Genomic DNA, 27,127 nt, shown 5'->3' with positions numbered 1-27,127 from the left:
GCAGGCTCCCCGGAGCATCCCCAGGGCGTGCAGAGGGCTCCTCGCTCAACCCCGGGGTTCCCAAGGGGACCCAGCCACCTTTCATCCCGACGGCAGGCTCCAAGGAGTGCGAGAAGGAGCCAGGCAGGCTGGGTGATGTGGGGTGCCCCACGTGGGGGGCTCCTGGCCATTTTATGAGACCTGTGGATGCGGGTCGGTCCCTGCAATGGAGCGGGAGACTGAGCTGCTCACACATGTGGCCTGTCACACAGGCAGTCCTTGTGCAGTGTCTTATTCTTCATGCTACTTATTCTCAGGCCATCTAATCAGGAAAACCGTTTCTTTCTAAAAATGCAGTTATTTTAAAAACCCTCATAAACATTGTCTTCCATGTTGTAAAATAATCAGTAGATTTAATTTTGGTTAATAATGATGTGAAAGTGTGTTGTTATTTTCCAACAATCATATCTTTAGGCCAAAATTAAAGTTTGGGTTTATCTTGAGCAGTGGCTACATTATTTCTTTTCCTAAGTGCAGTGGTGGGCTTGTTTCCCTGTCATGTTTGAAAGTAAATTGTATTTTACTGCCCCTCTGCTTAGTACTAAGAGAGCTGAAGCCAGCTTTCTGTTAGAACAGAAATCAAACCAGTCATTTTTGTAGTCACTTACCTCTGTACAATACCCAATAGCTCTTTGTCAGAAGTATTAAAAAAATACTTATTTTTCTGTGTTCTCCAGAATATTCCCAGACAATTCCTTTGGGGGTCTGTCCTTGGGACAGATCCCAGACGTGTGCCAATGCTCTACACCCTCCTGAAGATGCACCGGGAGAATCATCTGCTTCTTGCCAACAAGAAGAGCTTAAGAACACCCACGCTGCAAGTGTATCGCTGTGAGCAGCTATGGCTAACCGCAGGGGATATGGGTCGTAACTGCAGAGCAGACAGTTGCACCAACACTTCGAACAACCTCTGACCATCATCCCTGACTTGCCGCACAGACCAGCTCCCTGCAGTGCTGCTGGCCCTGGGGCGTTTCACCGTGCATACCGGTGCTGAGCCAGGCACGAGGCTGAGACCCACCAAAACAGCAGGTCCAGGTGAGCAGCTCCTGCCCCGTGCACTGCCCTGTCCCTCGGTTCGGCTGCCAAGCCTGTTTGCCGTACACATTTACACAATACTCCCCACCTGCACACCCACAGCCCCTTTCCCCTCCAAAGCAAAGGCGCGGAAGAATGGAGTTTAACCGGCAGGACGGTGCAGGGCTTGTTGGGGGAAGCCTCTGGCCTGTGTCACAATGGAGGCTGCAAAAAACAGTCCTGCCGGTCCCTTCTGAACTGAACCCTCCCTGGTTGCTCGGAGCGGGGACGAGCGCTTTGCCTGGCAGATGGCCTGGATGCCAGTGGGAGGGCTGGAATGCTCACCCGCCGTACACCCGGCTCCTTCCAATGCAAACGTACCTGCTCTGCTGCTGCCCTTCCTGCCCTTACAGGGCCCTGGGGAGTCTCTCGCTCCCTCCTGCAGCATCTCAGTGCCAGTGGAGCCTGGCTGCGTCCCAGCTTATGCCCTCATGTCCTGAGATGTGTGAGCCGGGGCTAGTACCTCTCCCTCTCGCAGCTCGAGGGAGAGCTTTTCACAGGCTGAGGGGGACATCTCTGGGGCTGGTTTTGATTGCTGGGACAAAAGCAGTGGGAGCTGGCTGGGGGTGGCAGGGAGGTTTACACCATGCTGGAGGGACAAGGCCTGTCAAAGTCAGCCTAAGCAGGCAGGACATGGGAGCCCAGCAGCACGGAGCAGGGGGCTTTCAGCCTTCGGAGGCACTGCCGGTCGGGAGCCAGGGAGCTTCACCGGCCTGCTGATTTTACATGCCTCCAGGGTTAATTGCACTGGAAAGGGAGCTTTTTGAATCACTTCTCAAGGCTTACCTGCCTTTGTTTAGCAAAATCTCACTGAAATCTGAGAATATTCAGGACCTTGCTCAGCTGTTTGCAAGCAGAGGAGAAACTGACTGCAAGACCAGGTGTTTCTCTGATACTGTTCAGTTGTCCTTCTGTTCCCTGGAGCCCACCAGCAGCAAACTGGGGACGCAGCTCAGCTCCCGCGAGACCCTTGGCTCAAAGAGAACGGCCTCTTCTGCCTGCTGGCACAAAGCCCTCCCTCTCCTCCGCTGTTTCTCCTGCAGAGCTGCTCTCAGGCTCAGCCTGGCTGTAAGATCACCTTCTGTTAAAAAGAAACCAAGTGAAGGAAGGTGAACTGTGGGTTACAGAAGCAGGTGCAGGTGCTTCTGACAAGACTCAAGCATCCCATCCAATTTGGACACGTGCTGCAGGACAGTGCTCAGCATGCCAGAAGGCAGGGAGCTTTTTGCCTCCCTTTGAAGGCCCAGTGCTGCAGGGGATGCTGATCAAAGCTACAGCAATTCTCTCCTTTGGTGCACTTCCATTTTTTACTGTTTTGCAAAATGCCTGCGGCTGGTCAGTTAATGGAGGCATCTGCTGCCCTGGCAGAGTTCACTGGCTTAATTAAAGACATCTAACAATTCCGCAGTTGCGTGCGAGAGACCACGGGCACTCGCAGGGCTGAAACCAGATATCCTCAGCACTGAAAGCATGCGTCCCCACTGTGCAGAAAGCGTAGATCTGCAGCCAGATGCTCACAGGAAAGCAGAAACAGGGCCCTAAGATTAAGGATGGACTAGAGCCAACTTGCAATGTGTCGTGAAGGTCTCACTGTGCTGGAGAACTGTACAACCTCAGCTCATGCTCACCTAGCTTACAACGGTCAGGCTGGCAGCAAATGAGCAGAGCTGGGGACACGCGTTGCCAGTAGCGATGGTTTTACCTGGAAAATGTTTTTTTAACAGATATTTTCTCACTGAGTGAAAATAGTTAGCTGGTTTAAAAAGACAGGTGGGAAAACTAATTCTGTACCAAATGGTTATCAAGTTCTCCTCTGCGCGGGGCCGTGTTCCCTCCCTGTTTAAATAAACATTTCACTCATGGGCATATTTCTGATGTCACTGCATATTTGAGCTCATCAGGGACTTTGCAAGGCTGTTATTTTAAAAACTTACCAAAGAAGCTCACAGAACAGGCTGGTGCTTTCTGATCAGATTGCATGTCAGCAGCCACCAAGGGCTGTGAATCAGGCTGCCGAGCACGGGAGCTGCGGGTGCCCCTCGGTGTGCTCTCACCCTGCCAGGAGCAGATCCACTGAGCAGCAGGGACTCCCCCACACTCCTGCCAGCTGTGGGGAGCCTCATGCCTGCCCTCTCGGAGCAGCAAATGCAACCTCTCAGTGCCAACATCATCCCCAGGCTGGGATGTAAAGCAGACAGAACAATCGATGCTGTGCTGCTTTGGTCGATGTGAATTTACAAATGAGCTTCTGTCAGGAAAGCTGTTACTAGTGTGAACAGCCTCTGCTCTCACTGATTTCCGTGAGGGGAGATGGGAAGGGGAATGGGCACATCAAATGCACCAGCACAGTAGTGTCACAGGTGAGGAGAGGACTTTTGGCCACAGGGTAGAAGCTGGTGAGTCTCAATATCCTGAGACCAGCATCTCTCCCACAGAGGAAGGGCATGCCCTCTCCTCCGCAGCGCGCTCCTGCTGCCAGGGGAACTGCCCTTTCCCAACTCCTCTCCAGAATGGGTGAAAACCACGGCACGAGGCACAGGAGAGGGGATGTCAGCCCGGGCAGTGCGTCCTGTCCAGAGCTGTCCTGCGGGTGACGTGACAGCTGCCAGCAGCAGTCAGTGCTGTTGTGTAACGTGTCACGCGGAGCCTGCTCGCATGGAAGCAGTGCTTCACCTTTGAGCAAATGCTGGGTTGCTCTCAGCTGTGGCACACAAGAGATTCGGGGGAAATTGCAGCAGTTTGCTGGGCCTAGAGTTAGCTCTTTCTCTAGTCCTGGAGAAGAATCCTCCCTGGAATCGGGCACTTGGAATGGCTTGTGACTTCTGAAGGGTTTCCTGCCATCAGTTTCGCACCCTCACCCACTGAAGGACAGGGGTAGATAAAGGGCAGAACAAGATATATTTAGAAAAAAGAAACATGCAGCCTTTTCAAACATAAACCCTTCCACAAACAGGAAGATGGTCTAGTTCTACTGCGTTGAGAAGCGATAAAGGTATATATAAAGAAAGAACAAGCACATTTTCTTTTTTCTGCTTTTCCATTTAGTATCATGTAATATGTCGTTAGATAATCCAAGCACTTTTATTACAATAAAAAGCAAAAGTTTGATAATCTTCCTGAGAAGGGAACCCAGACCAACCTATTCCCCGCACTGGACTGGAAGATACGTTCCCTAGATCTGAGAAATGGGAGACTTTGCCCCAAAGCACCAAGCCTGGAGCAAGTTTGGCTCACTCTCCCCCTGCTCTGCTCTCTGCCTGAGATCTGCTGCCTTCCTGTGTGCCTCCAGCAACGTTCCTGCCTGCACAGCTCCTGAGCCATGCACCTCTTGGTGTGCCCTCTGCCCCTGTGAAAACCCGGTAAGTGCGGGGCCACGTTTTCTCATCTGGTCAGAGCATGCTGAGCCCCAAGACCTGGTGGTTCGACGCAGGCGAGAAGAGGGGGAATGATGGCAACACAAATACACACTTAAGAGATGCCAGAAGATGGTTCTGTTTGGACAAAGCTGTGTGGGGATAATGATAACGGAGGATGGAGTCTGGCTGCAGAAGGCCACTCGTGAGCCAACACCACAGGCTAGGTTAGTCAGGTCAATGCGTTCGTGGCTTTTCTGTCACTTACTAGAATCTCCTCTGCAGCAGGGACGAGGGACAGTACTGGCCCTGCCCCTTGCTCTCTGCACAAACCTGCTCTCTCCAATTCATTTGCCTCTACATCGGAAAGTGGCTGTGCCCCTTGTGCCATCTGTCCCCCAGCAGCGGGAAGCGAGCAGGCTCCAGCTGGCTGGCTGGCTTTGGGAGAGCCAGAGAACCCAGCGGAGGTGGGCTGGACTGGAAAGACCTGAACAAACTGGGAGAGAGATTTAGGGCAGGATCTGGTAGATCCAGTCAGTCTCAGGTGAATTGTGACCATCTCTCTCTTGCTTCCTACCCTGATTTGCTTTGTGGGCTGTGAATGCTGCTCCCTCCCTTCCACAGATGGAAGAGATGTACAGCTGGGGAGACCTGACGGCACAGCCCTTACACAGCACTGTGCAAGAAGGTGGGGGAGGCTGGTGCTGGGAAGAAAGGGTGGGTGATGGCAGTGGTTACCTGCAGCAAGAAGGGGATTGAGACCAATCATCCGCTGAAGTTATTCCCTGCAAAGGCCCAGGAAGGTCAGTGACATGGTTTACGAGCCTGTAGCATCTTGGTTTTGATCAGAAAAGCCAGTGCAATTACAGCACCTGTTTCATGAGGTCAGCCTCCACTGAATTTATGTAGCAGGCAACGACAAAATCACAGCTTGTTGCTCTGCCGGCTGAGGCAGGACATCCACTCTTGGAGGGGAGGGTTCCCCAGAGCTACCAGCTTTTTCAGAAAGGCACTGGGCCGTAGCCTGGGAACATCAGGGTGAGCCTCCGAGTATTTCTGCAGTTTAGCCAGAACACGAGGGAGCCCAACAGTAGAAGCGTAGAACATGGGGCCACCCCTGTGCTTTGGCCACCCATACCCGTTGATATAAATGACATCCAGGTGTTCTGGGGCCGAAGCTATTCCCTCAGCCAGGATGTCAAACCCTTCATTGATGAGGGAAAACACGCACCGCTCCAGGATTTCCTCCTGGTCTATTAAGCGGGTCTTGATGTGATGGGTGTCTCTGTACTGGGCCAGGAAGCTGTGAAGCCACGGATCTGGCTTGGCTGTCCTGCCCCCAGCCTTCTCGTACTGATACCAGCCTTTCCCAGTTTTCTGGCCGAACCTGCCGTTCTCACACAGTAGATCAGGCAGTGGGCTGTAGCGATGGCCATGCCGCTGGCGGGCAGGTGTTCCTGGAGGCAGCGAGGCCCCAGTGAGGCCCTGGTCCTTTCGAGACCTCCAGCCCACATCCAGCCCAGCAAGATCAGACATTCGGAAAGGCCCTAGCTTAAACCCAAAATCTTCCAGAACCTGATCTACTGCTTCTGGTCTGCTTCCTTCCTCTAAAAGGAAAATTCCCTGTTCTATGTATGGAAACATCATTCGATTCCCAACAAACCCAAAACAATTCCCTACCACCACTCCAACTTTTTTCAGTGCTTTGGCTAGCTGCATAGCAGTGGCAATGGCAGCGGGGGATGTGTGATGCCCATAGATTATTTCTAACAACCTCATCACATGGGCAGGGGAGAAGAAATGCGTACCAATGACTTGCTGTGGGCGGCTCGTGGCAGAAGCTATTTCATCGATATTCAGGGCTGATGTGTTTGTACACAGAAAGGCCCCTGGCTTGCAAACTCTTGATAGCTCATGGAATATTTTCTTCTTTAGTGCCATGTTCTCAAACACAGCCTCAATGACTAGATCTACATCCCGCAACACATCAAAGTCCACAGTGAACTGGAGACGTGAAGGGTTATGGAAATCCAGGGCTTGTTCACCCTGTTGCATTTTCTTAGCCTCACGTTCCAAAAGGAGCAGCACAGCTTTTCTTCCCGTGTTCAGATACTCCAGATCCTGCTCCAGGGCTACCACAGGTATGTTGGCCTTAACCAGAGACGTCACAATGCCTCGGCCCATTGTTCCCAGCCCTAGGGATAAAAGCGAGACAGAATCAGAGACTATGACTAGAAAAGTGTCACAATTAATCACTTGACAGTAGCATTTCCTTTGTATCTCCAGGATAAGAAGTGGAAGCCTATGCAAAATGAGTGGTGCACAGAGAGAAAACCAGGACTGTAGACTGGGAAAAAGGAATGCGAATTCTCTCTTTCAGTGAGCCTCAATGGTTGAAAAGCAGCAGCATAAAGGCAAGTTAATGTCTTCTCAAGCTTGCAAAATACCAGTGGGATTCACTCCAGTGTGCGCAGACCACGTGATTTATGTCTTCTCCCTGCAAAGTTTTATACCTATGGAAACCAGCATCGCTTAAGAGTTAGAACCTGGGGATCAAAGACAGGAGATCTGAGTTTCAGCTTCACCCCTCTTACCGACAGAAGTTGGCAGGCAGTTTCACAAGCAAGCTTCACCCTGAGGATATCAGCGCCTCTCTGTTCCTGTGAGATGGTCCTTTACAGGCACTCACAGAATACAGTGTAAGCACAGACACCCCGCCCTGGAGATTTGGATACCAGCAAAGCTCAGACAATCAGTTTCTCCATCCTCCTTCCAAGCTTCCTCTTTGTCTCCCTCCTCTTCTCCCTCTGCACTTCCTTGCATAATCTTTGAAGCGAAGAAAATTCAGCTGCTATTTCTGTAAAGACTTTTGGACACTGATCTACTCTAAGTTTTGTCTCTAGTGCCTTGTACGTCTCTCGTTGCTAGGTCAAACAGGATGGAACTAATACAGCATTCTTAATCCAGATTTCAATATCTTCTGTCTCCTTTTGAGTCACTCTGGAACATCAGTAGCCTTTTGCTTGCTGTTTGCACTTCGTATCAGGCTTCTCTGCCCACCGGGAACTCTCCAAGTCCTCCAACACAGGACATTCCTAACTTCTGAAAATTCTTGAAGACAGTCTTCCTTGTCCAACTGCACAGTTAAAGCGCTTGCCCACAATTCCTGTAACTGAGCATCCCTTCAAGCTGTATCTTCTCTTCTTCAAGATGCATAAATGCGCTACTGCCAGCTCATACCCCCAGGAATACCAGTGGAGAGATTACTGGCTTGTTCCACTCCTTCCTTCTGAGCCCTTCCACCAGGTCTGCTCTCTGTTACAGCAAACGAAGCTGCACGCTTACACTGTCCTGTGACACAGCCCACACTATTTATCCTGCTCTCCCATGACGGAGGCTTTTCAGACTAAGTTAATACAAACTAGTAAGAGAAAGCCAGCACAATTTTACCAGCTTGAAAAGTGCGAAGCATCTGAATGGGAGGATTATTAATATCCTAAATAAAGCAACAACCATACAAAGTACAGGTTTGTTATAATTCTGTAAAAATGATTTTTTAATCCTAGGTTTACAAATGAAAGTCAGCTAAACAAATAAACAGAAACAAGGGGATTAAAAAAATTGTCTAAAGCAGCTTTGTAAAGAAGAGCTGAAATTATGTCATCATTTAAACAAGTTCCAACAACCAAGGTCAGACAAAGCAGTATGTTTTTCCTGCAAACTACGCATCCTTGGTTGAGTTCTGTCCACCCTCAGCTTGTGTACACACAAGACATTTAAAACATTCCCTGCTTAGCCACAAGAAGACAGTTTTTTACAGACATCACTATCTGGCAGCTTGCTTATAAACCATTACACTCCCAAGCAAATGCTGAAGTTCCTTTCTAGGAAATTAGATTTGCTATTAGATCAAGTACTACTAAAAACTGATTTGAAAATAAAACTAGAGTAACATGAATCAGTTTTTAGTATTTCAATGTCCACGGTTTGTTGACTGGAAAAAACCAAACACAAATAGCTCCTCCCACTGTGCCCTGCACTCCCAGCCTGGGATGTGGTAGCAGGTATAGTAAGAGATAGCTTTTTCCTTGTCTTTGGTGAGCTGCATGACCTGCTTTCTTCTTGGACAGTGCAGGAGGGTAACTCACCACTGCAGGCACACCCGCCAAGCCCAGCCCCAGCTTTGGGGCTCTCTTCAGACACCAAGCTGAAGGGTTAGCAGTTCAACACGGCTCCCTCCTGAAGTCTCTTCCTTTCCAGGATGGAGACTGGGGTTTCTCCCTAGAACTTCCAAGCTCTTCTAAAGAAATAACGCACACATCCTGGGTCTTATTAAATCCTGTTCCCCTCAGCTTCAGCCTCATGACTGAAATCTTAGCAGTTCTCTCACTGCTTCTTCCCGAATCAAAACATCTTCCACGTGCAGAGGTTCCCCAGTCTTCTCTTCAAGGGAAGCTCTGCAGGGGTGTTAGCTGATTCCCTGTTTGCTGTCGTCCACATGTAGTACGAGCACTCCCATCCACGTTCCAGCCATCCCACGACAGACAGGCATACATGCTTGGAGCACTTCACTTTCTAGGCCATGGGAATAGGCTTACAGATAAGATATGAGCTTGCCAAGCTTGTTTCTGACCTAGAAAAGCTGTCTCTCAACTTACTACCTAACTCTTCAGTGGCCTGTATGAAATGATGTTTAATGAAGCTGGCAGAGAGAGTAATGAAAGCCCCAAGGGTTTTGTTACATTAGAGCATGCACAGCATGGCTCCCCTGGAAATACTTTCTAAAACGGCTAGAAGACCAAGGAGAGATTTGCCTATCTAAGCAGGGAAAGAAGCATTTCTGAGGACTCCCCTTTTCAGTTTTATGGAGCCTAGTGATCTTGGGGAAGAATATATTAGAGCTGAAAAAAAAAATGCTAGAGAATCATTGTGCCCTATGTGTGCAGAAGGCTGTAGAAGAAAGAGAAGGGGAAATGCTGCATGCTCAGCTCAGCTCACACAGGCCAAAACACGGCTAGGAACTACTCCAGAATTTCTACTGTATGTTCCGTTTTCTTCCTCAACAGTGCTCTCACTTCCCCCAAACCATGAAAAAACCTTACATTCTTATCTTCCTTGCAGGGGACTGTTTTCAGAGCTGTGTTACCATCTTTCATGCCCAAGACACATCTTTCAAAAGAAGACTAAACTCTGCTTCAGGAAAAAAAAAACGGTGTCTAGCCATCTTCCTTCAGGTCTTTTGTTGTGAGATGTAGCTTTGACATATAAATAAAACTACACTCCAGCCCATGTAATTTCAGGTCAAATATGGCTATTACAAACCCATTTGCTGGGCAAGCTGAGTGAATAATGACGGTTAATTATTGATCTGTCACATGAGGTACTTAGAATATCAAAAATCATGCAAAATTAATGGAAGGACTTTAAAAACAAATTTCAAAACAAATGAACTTGAAGTATGCACAAAACAACTCATGTACAGTCACATGCACTAGAGAAATGCAGATCAGGGGAAAAAATTCTGAACCATAATGAATATTTGGATTTTAAAATGCCAGGCAATGGAAATAATACTTTATAGATTGGTAAAAATATGCAAAGACTGTTCCAGTTTTCCTGTTAAAAACAAAAATGAGCAATTGGCAGTGGCAGACTGCTGCAGACTGGAGCTGCTTCTTTCTCTGTTTCAGAATATTAATTTCAAGCAGAAATAATGTGATACTCAAGGCAAGCAGTGAGCTATGGAAAGATTGCAGAAGAGACAGAGATGAACTCTTTTTCTGAGTGATGAGTAACTAGACAGAATGGAAAGAGGTGGGACCCAAGAGTTCAGAACAAGCAGAAGCAAATTAAATAGGTGACACTGCAGGTGGCTGAAGACAGCCCCGGACAGCTAGGCCAGGAGCAGGAGGGATCCCACCCAGCTGGGTGTTACCCATTTATCAGTCTTTCAGTGAGCAGACTGCAGACGAGGGCAGCTGATGAGAAGCCAGCACTGCACGGAATGGCTGCCCATTTATCAGCAATGCTACCCATCAAGCATGCCCACAAAAATGATAGATCATTCTTGATCTTGGATCTACATCAAGACATGGTCAGCAAGCGATGTGTCAGCTCCCTCCAAGTTCCTGCTAATATAGGACAGACGGGGGAGCCACAAAGCAAGGCTCTCCTCTCATTCATAGCACTGCTTACACACCCCAGAGGTCCTCTGTGCCTACAGAAAAGGTCCTGAAGGAGGAAGAAGTCAGAGTGATCTTCTCAGTTGCTTCCCATAGTGCAGCAATAAAAAATGGAAGCAGCAGCATAATGTGACATGGTTTCAGTGTGTGAAACAGCACAGCACTGTCTACTGGAAAAATGGGCCCTGTGTGACTTCTGACCATCCAAAATGGGTGCAACATCTTGCTCTGACTCCCTCCTCTCTGCAGTGGAAACAGTGAGACTCTGGATCACCTAGGAAGGCTCAATCCTGACATGGCTGAACAGCGCTATTTTAAAATGTGTCAGTCCCTCAAAAATCATCCCTAAGATTTTGATTTCTGGTGCTGCAAGGATGTACTTAAGACCAAGCTTGTGAAATTATGAGACACTACAGCATGGTACTGGCTGGAGAATGACTTTGTCACAGCAGCCTGAAAGAAAAAAATAGAATTGTGTTGGCATGTTCTGCGCCTGTCTCTAACGGACTTGCAATTTCATGGATATCAAAAGGCAAAATAGGAAGAAAACCCTCCAGAGGAAGGAGAAGAAACACAGTGGGGTGGCAGAAAGAAGCAATGGAAAGCAGTGACACTTAATATTGTGTGGGATTTATTGTTAAAAGGAGATGATCAATAACCTCCAAAGCAGGAGATGTCACTTATCAAGTGAAGTATAACACGAACCGCGAACATAAACAAAGCAAGCTGTAACTGTGGGCTATGGGGGATGTACTGATAGAAGCGGTGATTCAGAAATGGCATTAGGTGAGTGTCAAGGCCCTGATTACACTGAAAAGCTTTAATGACCCTGACCAGCTACACCTGAAGCCTCCACCCACACACATTGCCCATGGGCCTCGGAGCCCCATTTAAGCTCAGAGTTGGAGGAGTTATGGGGTCTTGCTGTGGCTGTGCCAGGCTATGGACACTATCAATCCAGACCTTAGTCTACAGACTGCCTTCCCAGCTTGGCCTTGGACATGTGTCATCATCAACTTCACTTGATCGTCTGTCCTTCTAGCAGATCCTGGCTGCAATCTCTGGGTCTGCCCTGCTTGCCTTGCTTAGGTACTGTAAATAACTGATACAGCAGTGGGTTATGCTGCCATCCAGAGGGAGAAGTGCGTTGATAGAAGCTTCATGAAGTTCATTCAGCAAGGGGAAGTGCAAAGTCCTGCACCTAGGTGGAACAGTCTTCTGCATCAGTATATGCTGGGGGCTGTCTGGCTGGAAAGCAGCTCTGCAGAAAAGAATCTGGGGGTCCTGGTGGACACCAAGGTGACTATGAGCAGGGATATGACTCTGTGGCAAAGAAGAATAATTGTGCACTGGGATGTGTTAGGAGGATCCTTGCCAGCAGGTTGAGGGAGGCAATCCTTCCCTTCTGCTTAGCACTGGTGGGAGCACACCTGGAGTACTGTGTCCAGTTCTGGGCTCCCCAGTACCAGAGTGATATGGAGGTATGAGTTCTGTGAAGGGCTGCTAAGGTCATTAAGAGACCAGAGCATGTCTCCTATGAGGAAAGGTGGAGAGAGCTGTGACTCCAGCATAGAGAAGGCTTGGGGGGAATCTCACCAATGTATATAAATACTTGAGGGGAAGGTGTGAAGAACATGGAGCAAGATTCTTTTCAGTGGCTCCCAGTGACACAACCAGAGATAATGAGCACAAACTGAAACACAGGAGGTTCTGTCTGAACATAAGGAAACATTTTTTTTTTTACTGTGGGGGTGACTGAGCACTGGCACAGGTTGCCTGGAGGGGTTCTAGAGTCTTCATCCTTGGAGATATTCAAAAGCTGTCTGGACGTGGTCCTGGGCAACTGGCTCTAGGTGGTCCTGTTTGAGCAGGGGATTAGGGCAAGATGACAGCCCCAAAAAGTCTGTTGTTCTGTCCCCTCAGGGGGTGTTATTGCTATTGGTTCCCCATCCCTGGGGTGCAGGTGCTCCCTGCCAGCAGATAATTAACAGGATGTGTTGAACATGGCTAATATGGAAGTTGGATGCTACCCTGAGCATACTAAGTATGAGCAAGGAAGAAACATATCAATACCTGGTCTTAGTGTAATTACTCCTGGAATATTGTTCCTATTTTGGCTATGAATGCTTTACGAAGTGTTGAAATATTAGGGGAAGTTCAGTGACATGAAAATGACCAGAGTGTGACAGATTGTGCTCTGCAGCAGAAGTATCAAAAGACTTAGTTTATTTATTCTGCAAAAAGTATGGGCTAACTTCAGCATTGTCTTTAAACAACTATAAAAAACATTGAAACTTGGGGGTAGAGGTTGGAGCAATTTCAGAACAGAGTTTACTAATGTGTCTGGAGAGGAGATGCAAATGCTCAATCCAATGGATGGGAGATGTAGCCCAGCCAGTTCAGTTTGGAAGTAAGATACAGATTATGTTTCTACTAGAAACTTTCAAGTAGAGATTGTATTTGTCCTTAGAATTCCCTCTAGCTCAGTTACAGCACCAAAATAAGCAGATGAGATCTAAACAGCCCTTCTGGCTAAACTGTCATTGCAATTGGGACTTTGCAAACGCATTATCCTGGCATGATTTATCAGCATGCAGCAAAGAATGCCCCTTCTAGTCACCTGATCGTTCCTTCAAAACTTCCACACAAGCCCTTCCTGCCAAAGCACACGTCGCAGGACTGACCGGTCTGGGATTGCAGGTGTCCAAAGTTCTGTGCCCTTCAAGTCACCCGATAAACTTGGCAATAGCTCATGCCTTTTTACCTGGATGCTGTAACTGCCACAAATACTCCTCGCAAGGTTTGTGGACCAATGTTTAAAAACCATTTTCATTAAAAATATGGCATGGCAGCTAATGACGAGAAGGGAACTTCCACAAAGTGTTTCTATGTCTGAAATGAGCTTTCAGAGAACTCGTATTGCAGAGCACAAGAGGCCTGAGAAGTACCCAGGAAAGAGCAGTGTTGAACTGGTGAGCTTTCTCTGAAAGAGAATGGATGTTTTCCAAGTGCTCCATTACTTGTCTAACCATTTTTTTGAGTGCTGCTATCAACAGGCAGAGCTGATACTTTTTTTTTTTTTAATTTCAGCAGTGCATCAAAGGTTTTATTTAAATTACTCTTATAAAAAATTAATGAAGGCATTATCTTGATGGGCTACAAAATGGCAGGAGTGGATCCCAGTGAGATGAAATCTTCTTAAAATACAGCTGTCAAAACATTTTTGTACTAACATATCCCTGAGAGACTCTGTGCACTTGCAGTACAGAACTAGACCAGAAGGAGGAGAATTTCATGCAAACCTGCTTATAACAGGGAACAAAGCCAGGACTCAACATAGCAGTATTTAAAAGGGAACAACAGACTGCTTATGGTCCATAGATGAAGCTGTCTCTGAAGTGAGAGGCAGTTATTCTTCTAAAGAAGGAGGTGGTATCAGGTAACAAACTAGTGGGATGTGACTTGCCATCTGAATTTCTGGGCTTACCAGTGCAGTGACAACTTCCCTCCTTGCCTGTCACCTATGGGTGTGGAGTATCTGCCTGTGACAGATACCAGTGACTTTGTCAAGTGACTGCTAGGGAATCCCACTTCAGCCTTCTGCCATGACTAAAACCTGATTATACTTATCCCGCTTCCCTTCAGCTTTGCTGTCAGCAAACATGACAGCTTCTTCATTCCCTTACCTATCACAGCTGCTTTGTGGATGGGTTGAGGAGAAGCACTTTTCCATGAAGCTCCACTGGGTGTTGTCCACTTCTGCACCGCTCTCTCTGCGAAGAAGGCATACTGCAGTGCCTGGGCCTGGCCGGATGTCAGCAGGATGCTGAACAGCTCTCGCTCCTTCCGGACTCCGTCTGCAAAGGACTGCTCTGTGGCAGCTTTGACTGCCTGGAAGCACAGTTCTGGAGCCAGGTACCCACGGGCCTGTTTCTTCACCTTCGCAAGAGCCTCGCTGAGAAATGCTTCCATGTTGGGCAATTTTGGAACTGGCTTCAGGCTGAGCCTGCGGGGTCCCAGTGGCTGGCCTGGGGATAGAAAAATGGAGTTACAGAACAAAACATCCACATCTGGAAGAGTACATATTTTCATCCCTTTCTACATAGACTGGGAATGCAGTCTGCCTCTGTTCTTCCCAAGCTCACTGCATTAGGGCTTGCATGGGACAGTGGCCTGGGCCCAGAACTCAGGTGTCTGACATTTCTCTTTAGCTTTTTGTGTCTTCTGACAATTACATTTTTTCAAGTCCCTTCCCAGACCTCAAAAAAAAGCAAGATTTTGATTTCCAAGAAGCAATTGTAGTCTTCCTTTTCTCAGCTATACAGAGTGCCTTGGCTTCTCCAGTTTTCTTGCTCCACAGTCCCAGCTGCCATGTTCATATGGCTCTTTCTATAAGCTTCAGTACTAAAGTTTTCCTCCAGTATTGTTTAGTACTCAGTGCCGAACTGACTTTGCTAGCTGGATGCAATCTAGCCAGGGTCCTGATGCAGGCATTTATAAGAGTCTGGGAAATGCACCCTGACTTCAATTCTTCCCTGACAGCAGGAGTCCCTCTATTCATTTTGGGACTAACCAAGAGGACAGTTCACACAGCATGAGCTGGGGAGTAAATGAATAACAAGGGAGAGTTCATGCTTCTGTGTCAGCAAGGGGTGAATCAAGCAGCCACACAAATACATGAGGCTCATTACAGACAGAGGTTGCTATGGTGATACCTAGACAGGATTTTAATTGAGAGAAGTTAGTTACATTTCAAATGCCAAAATCCATTCCATCCTCTTCAGAAGCACAAACCTTGGTGCCTGCTGGGAGACCTCTGAGCAGTCCACACTCAGACTGTTTCTATACTCTTAATGGCAGCTTGCCTCAGTAAAGACCATGGAGGAACAAGACCAGAAGTTCAGGATATATCCCCTTAATGTTCCAACATTTTCACAAAGACCCTTTTGTCATCATAGCCACATCCAGATTGTTAACTAACCGTGTAGCAATGTTACTGCACTGACTGCTGCAGTGCTGTTCCCAGAAGCACCCAGGAGTACCGCCAAAGCAGGGTGGTGGGTGGGCCCCCTCGCATGAGAACCTGATGCTGAGAAGCTCTCTGGTATACAGTCTCATCGCCCCAGCTTCTGTTACGAGCTCTGCCACAGGGACACGCTTCCCTCAAAGGTGGCATATTTCTTCCTGTTGTCTGTGTTAGGAAAGTGCCAGTGCACCAGCAGAAGCCTCAGGCAGAGGAAATCATACCCAGGATCCTGAAGAGCAGGAATAATGGCAGCAGAGCAATCACTGTTGCCCAAGGAACATGTTCTGACTCTAGTTCTTCCTCCAAGACCAAGCAATGTTTAAAAGAAACAGGAACAGGAGTTTCCAGGATGAGTTAAGATGCTGATTTCCTGAAACAATGGTCTTCAAAGCTCAGGCTTTTTAATCAAGCCTTTTAGAGAACACAAAGATGAGATGAACACTTATTGTGTAAGTAAGTAGCTTCCCTTGTAATCACAGTTCATGAAAGTATTTTTTTTCATATTGACAGTGAATATAGTTTGTATCTGCCTGTAGTAGGATTTAGTCAGGATAATGTTCCTTTATTTTATTATCCTTTGTTTTTCCCCTAAATGTACGTGTTTAACCCAGAAATATTCTTTAGGCACAGTCCTTTACTTAGGACTTAGATAGAAGGTTTAATTTCATCCCTAGAGAAAACCTCAGGTTTGTCTCAGAAAGCAGATATGGTGACTGGAAGGCCACTTAAGACCAGGCAAATCAAGGAACTTCATATGACGTCTCTGATGTGGAAAGGACTGGTAAAAAAGCAATGCTACTGGGAGCCTTTAAGCATGGTCTTCAGGTAACAAATAGTACTTGTAAGCACAAATACTGATGATGGGGGACATGAGAGAGCTCCTCAGAGTGAAAAAGAAAAATAACGCTTTTCAGGGTCCTGTAGTAAAACTCTTAGCTGTAAGCTAGATAGATTTTGCTACGTATTTCTGCAGCATCTTCACTTCTGCAATGCTAATAAGAATCAGGGGTATATTTATGGACAGGAAAAAAATGTTCTGAATCCGAACTGGGGAAGAAGAGATCAGTGTGGGACACCTGCAGCTTGATTTCTGAAATCAAAGCAGTAGGAACATGATGAACAGCATCAGATGTCAGTGCTGCAGGGGAAAAGTGTCATCCATGCACAGGAGCTAGCACAGGGTTTGTAGTCCAGGTGGCACAAAGGACAGATCGAGTCTATAAAATTTCTGTCAGCAAAAGCAACATGTAGGTGTACAGTATCAAATAGTGTGCTGTTTAAAGAAAAAAAAAAATACCAAAACACCCCAGAGTTGTAAACCCTGGGGATATTACAGGACTCCACACGCAAGAGGCAGGGCTAGCCCAGCAGCCTTCCTGGCGCAGTGAGCTGCTTGTGAATCCCCGAGAAGCAAAGCGGAACTGCACCCTGCTGGCCAGGCTTGCCCTGGTCTCCAGCCTGCCAGAGGCAAACCCAGCTTATGTCCGACCTTTCACAAGCTTTGCTTGGGTCAAAGGGGCACTTTGCTACACCTGCTGCCTAAAGAAGGTTGCAGCCAGAATCATGAGCCCTGGAGAGAGATTAAAATGTCTTTATGTTGTACATCTTCCCAGAGATGATGCACTGAAGGCACTTGCAACTGTAACTGAAAGCCTTTCTCCACCAGCCTCCGTTTAAAGCATGCAATTACCTAACAGCAGTGTCTGGTACTCCTTTGGGTTTTAAGAGAGAAGAAACACAGGCCCCTCCACTGTTACTCCTAGTGGCTTGCAGACAGAAACCCATAATCACCTTTCCATGCAGAGCTTGATACCTGCAGGGCCTGAGGTAGTCTCAGCTGAACTGATTTTGCTTGGCTCCTTGGCGCAAGCCCTTGATACTTTTGTGCTCTGAGAAGATGACGAGGGTCAGAAAGCGAGGGATGATCATACAAGGCGAGCTCCAGAGAAGTCTGTGGTGCAGAGGATCAGCAGCCATTTTCTCCTCCAGCTGAGGAAGACTACAGCAGGCCAGCAAGAGCTGGGCTGCATGAGCTGCAAGCTGCTGCCTGCCACAAGCAATCACAGCAATTTTTTAATTTTGTGATGCCATCAGGTGGACAAATGATGTAATACAGCTTTCAATTAGTGCAGTGATTATCGAGCGCACTTAATGAAAGAACATCCTCCTTGTCTCCAAGGATTTAGCTCCTGTCTATTCCTTCTAAAAAATGCCTTCAGAAGGGAAGGTATTTTCTTTTGCCTGAAAAGGCCAGTTTGTCTGAAGAAGGCCAGGAACGTATGCTCGCTTGCTATCTGCAATATATAATCACTGGTTTTCAGTGAAAAATTGAACTTAGAATCAATAACTGTCTCTGTGTATTCCTACAACCACTTATTCAGAACTGTTTCAGAACTCCTTTTGATGATGTTCTTCATTAGGAATATCCCATAAAAATGTGTGGATGAAGATGCTTTCCCAACATACCTACCAGAAAGGTAGCTCTGTCAACAGCATGCTGAGACACTAATCAAGGACCCTTGCTTCAGGAAGGCCAGTCACTTGTAACTGATCTCTTGCCATGAGATACTGCAGCTCCAGTGCTGAGAAAGCTCTAGAAGAAAATTTCTGAATTGATGCTTTAAGACTTATCTTGCAGTACAGCCTTCCCAGGAATAGAAATTCCATCAGTGACAAGACTGGTTATTTAGACAAACTGTTCTGTAAGAAGTCGGCAGTTGTTAGCCTCATGTGGTGTTTTTTTTTTTTAATCTCATCAGAAACAAATGCTGCATGCTGTACAAAGACAGTGGACTTCTGTGATGGCATTTTTTGTGCAACCCTGTCTCTGGTTTTATTAAGATTAGCTGAAAAATGTTCACTGAAGACAGAACTCAATGTGAACAAAACCCAGACAGCCCTGCAAGACCGTCATCTCTTCTGCAGTCCTGAGTTAGTGCTTGATGTACAGAAATAAAAAGTGCTGGTTTGCCTTTGTATGGCAGGAGAATTTTATTAACTTAGGCAAAGGCCAAAGCCAGGAATGACTCAAAAGGAACATGTGGACTCTGGGTACACCTTTCTTTCAAATTATCAGGCAACTTGAGGCTAAATATTGCATCAAAACTTTTCATGGTCTCCTGCAAGGTCTAATGAGAAATTTTCTAAGTAGGAGAGAAATAAAGATTACCTGACTAGAGAGTATTTCCACTGTTAAAGCACACTCTGTAAATGCAGTAAAGCTGTTGGAAAGAGTCTGAAAGCATTTTTAAAGTGCTGTTGGAGTTGGTATATAGTGTGATGTGGAACACCTTCAATACATTCCTCATTTTTACTGGGGTAACTCAAACCAGCAATAAACAGATAGAAAATCTACCACTAATTAATGGGTAAAACTGGGACAGGTTACCTGCCGAACATTCAGCCAGGGTCCTTGTATGCTTACACACTTCTCAAAACAATTTTTCTTTGTCATGACAATTTCAAACTAAAGTGAAGCTACAGGAGAAGAATTTGCCAGTAGTGGCAGTGGGCATAAGTTACAGAAAGCAAGTTACCCTGAGGAATAGTGTGCTCAATTATTAATTCCTGAGGTTCTCCTCTAAGGTCAAGCTGACTTTCACAACTGTCAACTAGTGTACAATGTCTGTCACAGAAGAAATAAGCACAGAAATATCTAAATTTTACCTGATTTCATATAGCATTTGTTGAAATCGAGAATGCTTGCTGGTTTGCCTGTTCTAGCACTGGATTTATTACTCATTTTATAATACACTGCTGCTGCCATAAATGCTGGTATAGATCCTATGCAGGGCACCATTCAGAAGCCCAGAAGGTACATCAAAGGGAACACTGGTTGTTGGGTTAATTTCCGTAGAGGAGTAGTAATATTTCACTGCTCTCCCAACAGACGGAGAAACAGAATTCTGTCAAACCAGACAAAATCAGTGAACCAAAGTATCTTTTTTTTTTTCTTAGAAGCAATAGTGAAGTACATTGATTCTGTCTTTCTGAAGAATTATATTTAAGTAGTCTTATTGCATATAGGCAAAGAGAAAAGAGGACTGCTTATGTTATCAGTTCTGCACTAAAAAATGAAGCCCCAAAATACCGTAGGATGAATACAGCGAGAAGGAAGGGCACCTCTTACAGAAAACCTAGCCAAAGAATATCCTTTTGCACCTATCTGGTAAATCTCAAGTTGTAGTGAAATATAAAAGACTGAGGTAGGGAAATATAAAAGACTGAGATTTATACAATATCTTTTAGAATAGCCCATTCATTGAATTATCTTAAAAATATGATGCATGGTCATGTAGGACAAAGCTTAGACTGCTTCAACTTCTAGCACAGGAGAAGTGCTCCTACAGAAAAGAAAGGGCCTTGTTTGTAGTGAAGAGAATTGCAGGAGCGAGAACAGCACTTCAGCTTGGAAAAGCACTGCCTATAAAGGCCACGCAATCAAAGCAGAAAGGGGTTTTTTACTTCCTTGCATGCATCTCACTGTGACAGAGCTCCAGATGAAATCCTGATGGAAGTCAATGGTCAAAGGTACAAGGAGGTTAATAGCGGAACGATATCCTGCTTTCTCTCAAGGTGGTGCTCTTCGTGCTGCACAAGGAATGTTTCTCTTCCTGTGTTAACTCCAGTGAATTTGGTTTTGTTATTTCTAAGGTGGGGAAAAAAAACCCATCTCTCCCCAACCCTCCCATCTCCACAGGTCATTTTCTTAAGAAACAGCTAAAGGATTAGGGACAGTCACTTACAGACTCATGGATTGTTAAGCTGGGCTGAGGATGTGGCAGTCCCTCCACTAGAGAGACAAAGTTATTTTTGATTGGCCATTATTGATGGTGCAACCAGAATACATGCAACACCAGCTGTGATCCAGAACTGTATATGGAAAGAGCACACATACTCGCTAAAATCACTGGAGTGCAGCAGCCCGGAGGAGCATCTGAGTTTGGATATACAATTAGGAAGCAGGAGGACTTGATACGCATCTGTTCTACAAATCCTCACTTGAATCTCTGCAGCTCTTCAGCATCTGAATTTTTCACTTCAGAAGGCAGAAAACAAATTCTGCAATTAATTCTATCTTATATGGGTGCCAAAACCCAATGAATGGAGCATATAAACTGGAACAAACTGGTGGGCTTTGTTCTGCCAGCCCTGAAACATGACCAATTATTTATTGGCATTGCTACAATTATTTTCTCACCAATCACTTTGTTTGCCAAGCGAATTGCTGCCTCAGCTGTGTTTTGTTCCACAACTTCATCAACCAAGCCCAGCTTCAGTGCTTCAGTTGCTGGAATGTGTCTTCCTGTGATAAAAAGAGAAATAAGGTGACCACAGAGGGGCATGATGGGCAATGTCATTCTTTTCCATCTGATCAAATGACTTGTGGGTAGCTGTCCTCAAACATGAGACATGCTCATTATTAGGTACATAAAATGCATTACTAACTACGTGCTTCAGAAGCACAGTATGTCCCTCTCTTAGCCCATCGCTAGTGGAAGCAAGCTGAATTTCAACCCAGGCAGCTACACAGGTAAAAGAAATGAGTGTTTCTTAGACCAAGCTGGTGGTATGACTCAATGCCATATTCTTATGCAGAGAGCAAGGCCAAGGCACAGTACTTTACCTGTAGTGATTATATCCAGAGCAGCTGGTACCCCAATCAGTCTGGGCAGTCGCTGAGTGCCTTCACCACCTGGAAGTAACCCAATGGCGACCTCTGGTAAACCCATCCGGGCCTAAAAAGAAGTGAAATTCAATAACAAATCTGATTAGAAAGAGTGATAATTACAAACTCAGATGAATAGAAGAAAGACAAGCAGACCCGATTCACACATTGTTCCTCTAGGAAGCCTCAAAACATCTGCATAAAAATTTCATCCTTACTTTTTGCTCCATAAGACATTTAAGACAAAAGCCCACTCAACCATTTCAAGAACTTGTGTCCAAATGCCCAGGAAAAACATCACCTTCAGTGGATGTGTGTGTGCGAGCACAGCGCTGGAGAAGAGCTGTGGGAACAACAGCATGCCCCAGATGGACACGTGTAACCTAATGCTTTCAAGCACCTTTTACCAAATGCTGGAGGGCACTCTGTGACCTAACTGTTACCTCTCTGTTCTTGGAAGTTTAGTAAAGGAAAATTGGTACCACTCACATACTGAACTCTTCCCTAATCTTCCTTCAAATGTGTTTTCTTCAAATGGCTCTTGGTGCACTTGACATTTAGTAGGATTATGGCAGAGAAGCTGGGGCAGCAGGAAGAAGGGGGGGGTCCTGTCTTCTCTTAAAAATCTATCTAGATTTTGTTGCCTCATTTAAAAAAAAATAGTTTGCACATTTCACATTGAGCTCTTAAAAGATTTGCAGTCATGTTAAGAGCACTACTTATGGCACCCACCTTAGGTTGCATACCAGGTGATGCAGAATACCTCTTTATGCTGTTATAGCAACCCACACTGTCATGAGGAAACAGTGATTCACACTGCACAAGTGAGGGGATGGCCCCATCAGTGAAGAGTCTCTATAAGGAGACCAAGTAGTTTGACATTCCTGAACCTTGAAGGAGGGGATTAAAAAAAACAGATCACTCTTAAAGCTGTCTTTTAGTCTGAGTATTCCTTGAGGAACCAGAGCTCGTAGGGAATCAAACCCTAAATGCTCTGTGCTAGCTGAGTTTCAACTACCTATTGAAACTAGGCCACTAGCAGAAAGAAATGCAAAATTCACAAGGATGGGGGAAAAAAAAAAAAAGTCATGCCACTAAGATATAGCCATCTACATCAGAATATAGACAATTGCCAAGACCTAGGGCAAATTAACGCTTGGTTACTGAAGCTTCCCTGCAGCTGCCTTGTTCTACTAGTTCCAAATCAATTTCATATTTAGAAATTACTTGAAATTAGTTATTTAATAAGACTTGTGAAAGCATGTCAAGGCTTATGTTGTAAGTGAAGCATGTCTGAGGACAGACTTGTGTCCTGTAGCTACAAAGCCCCCCTCCTGTGAGCAGATGATCCCAGGAACTGCAGCTGCCTTGTTCTACTAGTTCCAAATCAATTTCATATTTAGAAATTACTTGAAATTAGTTATTTAATAAGACTTGTGAAAGCATGTCAAGGCTTATGTTGTAAGTGAAGCATGTCTGAGGACGGACTTGTGTCCTGTAGCTACAAGCCCCCCTCCTGTGAGCAGATGGTCCCAGGAAAGGCACACTGTCCCACTGCTCTCCTGGAGCAGCCTCCCACACTGTCCATGGCCATATGTACCATGGCTCCTGATGCCTTCACCACTCTCTCTAGCTTGCTGCATGTGTTACCTTCACGTGTGCAATCCGATAGTGACAGCCAAGTGCCACCTCCAGGCCTCCTCCCAAGGCAATGCCTTCAATAGCAGCCACCACAGGCTTCTCACTGCTTTCTATGAGGGAGACAATGGGGCCCAAGGCCCCATCCTCTCTCTTCGGAGAATGAAATCCTTGAATGTCAGCTCCTGAGTTAGTGCAAAGAGATGAAGAGAAATTAGTGGGGAAGGCAGGAACGATCCTTCCCCCTGTGCTGTTGAACATAGCTGCTCACAGATGATCAAGTTCTCGCAGAGCATGCTGCTGGCAGGAGAGTGGTTAACAGGAATCAACCCCTTTTGTGACCTTCAAGAAACCCTGGCTCCTTGAGGCCATTCAGTGAGCTCAGGAGAAGGCAGTACAAAAATACATAACTGCAGCAATCATGCAGTTACTACAGAAAACTGCAGACATACCTGGTTAAACAAACAAACAAACAAACAAAAAAAAGCTGAGTCTGGAATAGTTAAGTGCAAGTTACTACTGACAAGCAATGTGCAGCTCCACAGAAATTCCCTAGATTCCAGGTTTCTACACCTGGAGAAGTTATTTATCACTGCCTCACCCCAGCTGTGTTCCATACACTGCACCAGCTGATGGTCCAGAAATTTTATACTGATACCTACTTACTTTCTGTGGCTTGCTTTGTATATCAAGGAGATGAGAAGCTGTCCCCCACTTCAGCATGAACATACTAACTTACTTCTGGCCTAGACAGAAATTGTGGCACAGCAGAATAGAAAAAGCCCACTGTCTTGTGGCCATTTCCAGCCAAATCAGGATTTTTATCAGCGGTGTTACAAGGCAGAGACTCTTTAGACATGGTGAGTGGAGAGTATTTCCTCTTTTTCTTGGCTTGTTTGATGAACAGTGTCTTACCTGCACTGAATTTCCCATTTTCACCACAAATTATGATAGCTTTCACTGAAGGATCAGCATCTGCTCTCTTCAGTCCATCCTCTAATGCCTGGAGAACTGTCAAGCTGAAATAAATCAGAGATTCAATGAGTAACAATCAACTAGGTTACCTTTCCAAGAGGTCTGTGTTTTAAATGCCAAGTGAAAAAGAGCAGTATACCGCAGTATGTCTCTACTCTAGCCTGTCTTCTGCCGCAGCCTCTCTGGGTGAATCCTTTCATTAGTCTCCCACTCACTTCAAGGGCAAGTCCCAAAATCCAACAAGCTTATGACTGCTGACCTGCTGTTGACTTCCTGGAGAGTATTATTGTGGCTCTGACATTGCTGTTTCCCAAGCAAGCAGCACAGGGAAATGTTCTTTTGAAAAATGCCTTTATGAATTAAACATTCAGATTTTTAGGAAAACAGTTTAGCATAATTTAAAAGTAATTAATGCTAAACCTCTGACAACCTAAGAACTTCTCAAGAAAGGAAATGAGCTCCAAGGATAAAAAGCTATCTTTCAAACACATGACAGAGGGCTGGTGCTGTGCCGACAACCATAATGTTTTTACAAATCAGACATTTAAAAAAAAATCTGGCCTGACTGCATGCTCAGTTGGCATTTGAAGCTTAGAAGCTAATTACATATGTCTATCTATCTGTATTTCTGTGTGTGTGTATGGAAGGGCATGGAGTCTATGGCCTGATTTAGAAGACAGTGACAATAAAGATGATGGTAGGTAAAACCAGAAGCATTAACACCTAGTACTTTGTTAAGTATTAACACAAATTCTGTGTATATACAATTTAGATACTAAAATGTATTCATATGTACACACTTGTAAATATGTAAGTGTATATATAGTTTGTAAGAGAGACTTTTCTGTGTGCATGTGTGTATACATACTACATACGCAGATAGGAAGAAATTTTTCACTGTGCGGGGGGTGAGGCAGTGGCGCTGGTGGCCCAGAGCAGCTGTGGATGCCCCATCCCTGGAGGGTTTCAAGGCCAGGCTGGATGAGGCTTTGGGCAACCTGGGCTGGTGGGAGGTGTCCCTGCCCATGGCAGGGGGGTTGGGACTGGATGGGCTTTAAGGTCCTTTCCAACCCAAACTAGTCTGTGATTCTATATGCCTCTGATACAGAAAATCCGAGCCACAAGCAGTTGGAGGCTGGAGGAATACTCAAAGAAGTATTATACATGCTTGCCCAGTCCTTTATAAACACACCTTCTGCTTCTACACCTTCTCCACACTGTCAGCTCTGTTTCTCATGTGAGGATGAAAAGAGAGGAGAGCTCGGTTGATGCCAAGTGGAGAGGAGGAACACGAATTAAAAGGAACTGATAGAAAGGCCTGATGCGTACTCAGTTGGTGCGTGTTTGTCAATATATTTGAGGGCATTTCACGTAAAAAGGAATCTTGTCAAAAAGTAGATGAAAAATGTATCACTGTACTCATGTAATACTTCTAGGCATGTCCAGGGTGGGTGATCACGTTATTTATGTAAAGCAGCAGTCTGCGGCATTGCCGTGGAAATCCAAAGACTGAAAAGGAAACCTGGGGAGCCAAAGAAGTGTTCTGTAAGCCAGCTGTGTGAAGTCCTGCCAGCCAATATCTACATATTCCTCCTTCAAAAAAAAAAAAAAAAAAAGAGAAGCTAATAGCAAAGTTTATTAATCAGGTCTGTTGGCTGAGTGGAGAGTTGGGGGGGTCTCCAGGATTAGCTGCTGCCTGGATAAGGCCATGGACACAGAAGGATCAGTGGGAGACCTGACAAGCAGAGACTGAGAAAAGTGTTATTTTTGGAGAGAGAACAGCCAGTTATGTACCAATTGCCTCATCCAGACATCAAAGGCAACTCTGAAGTCTAACATTAGTAATGGTTCTGAAAGCTGAAACTTAAAATGAGAACAATTTGGCCATGACAAAGAAAAACTATTAGGTGACTCAGTAAAGGTCCTTCCAGTGCGTATAGTTCCATGTAGCAGAATATGAAAGCCTTTCCAATTTTAATAAATGGTTTCATATTATATAGGAAAAAATACATTAAAATTTTGGTTTTTATCTCACTCCCTTTGGAATATCAAGTACTGTGGCTGCTGCTGTTTGAGGAGGACCCACAGCCTGCACCCAATGCTTGCTGCTCTTAGAGGTCTGTTTCTGCGTCAGTGGAGAGCCAGGCCATAGAAATCCTAAATTCACCTAGTGGCTGGAACATTAAAGGGAAAACCATTATGAAATGTCATTACACTTTACAAACCATGGTGCAAAGAGAGGGAAGAAAATATGCACCAGGATTCCAAACAAATGTTAAATTACTGATTTGAAAATATTATGTAGAAAAATGGCAGAGTTCTCTCTTGGGAACAGACAAGAAGCAACCAAAGCATTTCTGTGTCTGTTGCAGGCACATCATCAGCAGATGCAAAATGCCCATATAAAACATTTCTGTGCATTAAATGGAACGGTTCAGGATTTTATGTAGGAAATTAGTTACAAGTCCTTAACGCTTACAACAACATATTCCTACCAGAAGAAAAATTAGTCATCAGGGCTGCCACAAAGTAAGTTCAATACCTACCTGACCTATATTAACTCAAAAGAACTATTTTTGCCAGAGAATAACTTGTACTTGCATAAATATTTCTTCTCCCTCCACATAACTTTTTCCCAGTGGTCATTTTTTTTTTTTTTTTGTGGGACAAAAAGGAAGAAACATCAGACCTTTTGCAGTTTCTTGCTCTTATAAGATGGAGTGGTATGTTTGCCTCAGGGTATGTTACAGTCCAACACAGAGGCTGCATGCATCACTTTGTAACTCACATATACAAGCAACAATGGTTGGTATACCAGCAACAATAACTGCTACTAAAAGATGTAATTATCAGTGAAAGCACTGTAGTAAAATGTGTGACAGTAAAACTATTAAAATACTCAAGAGTATCACAACTTCAAACAGAGCACTAAAGAAACAAAAAGTCACCGTAATTTGCATAAGTATTTCATTACTGTGACAGTGTCATTCATTTAGCAGTAACAATGCAAGAATTCACTCCATGCACTCCAATCAATGCTCAATCCCATGCCATGTAGTCAGCTCCACCACAAGTACTATTTTGACTGCAAGAAAAGTGATTGTGCCAAGATGGTTCAGCATTACAGGTTTCAGAAACACACAGCAGGTGCTCTTAAAGAGCACGTGCA

At 45.5% G+C, this 27,127-nt stretch overlaps 1 protein-coding gene across 1 annotated transcript in view; it reads right to left on the bottom strand.

Annotated features, from left to right (window-relative positions):
• Positions 1 to 5,393: 5,393 nt before the first annotated feature.
• EHHADH (enoyl-CoA, hydratase/3-hydroxyacyl CoA dehydrogenase) overlaps positions 5,394 to 27,127 on the bottom strand; it is a 24,927-nt gene continuing 3,193 nt past the window's right edge. The window contains exons 2-7 of the mRNA XM_010076116.1: positions 23,899 to 23,979; positions 22,996 to 23,168; positions 21,304 to 21,415; positions 20,878 to 20,982; positions 14,338 to 14,679; positions 5,394 to 6,664 (exon numbers count right to left, since the gene is read on the bottom strand). Coding sequence (XP_010074418.1) covers positions 5,394 to 6,664; positions 14,338 to 14,679; positions 20,878 to 20,982; positions 21,304 to 21,415; positions 22,996 to 23,168; positions 23,899 to 23,979 — 2,084 coding nt within the window. The remainder of the gene's footprint in view (positions 6,665 to 14,337; positions 14,680 to 20,877; positions 20,983 to 21,303; positions 21,416 to 22,995; positions 23,169 to 23,898; positions 23,980 to 27,127) is intronic.

This window comes from Pterocles gutturalis, unplaced genomic scaffold (assembly GCF_000699245.1).
Source record: "Pterocles gutturalis isolate BGI_N339 unplaced genomic scaffold, ASM69924v1 scaffold13433, whole genome shotgun sequence".
NCBI classification, from domain to species: Eukaryota; Metazoa; Chordata; class Aves; order Pterocliformes; family Pteroclidae; genus Pterocles; species Pterocles gutturalis.
Note: the sequence above shows the minus strand (reverse complement) of the source record. Positions and strands in the feature narration are given on the sequence as shown.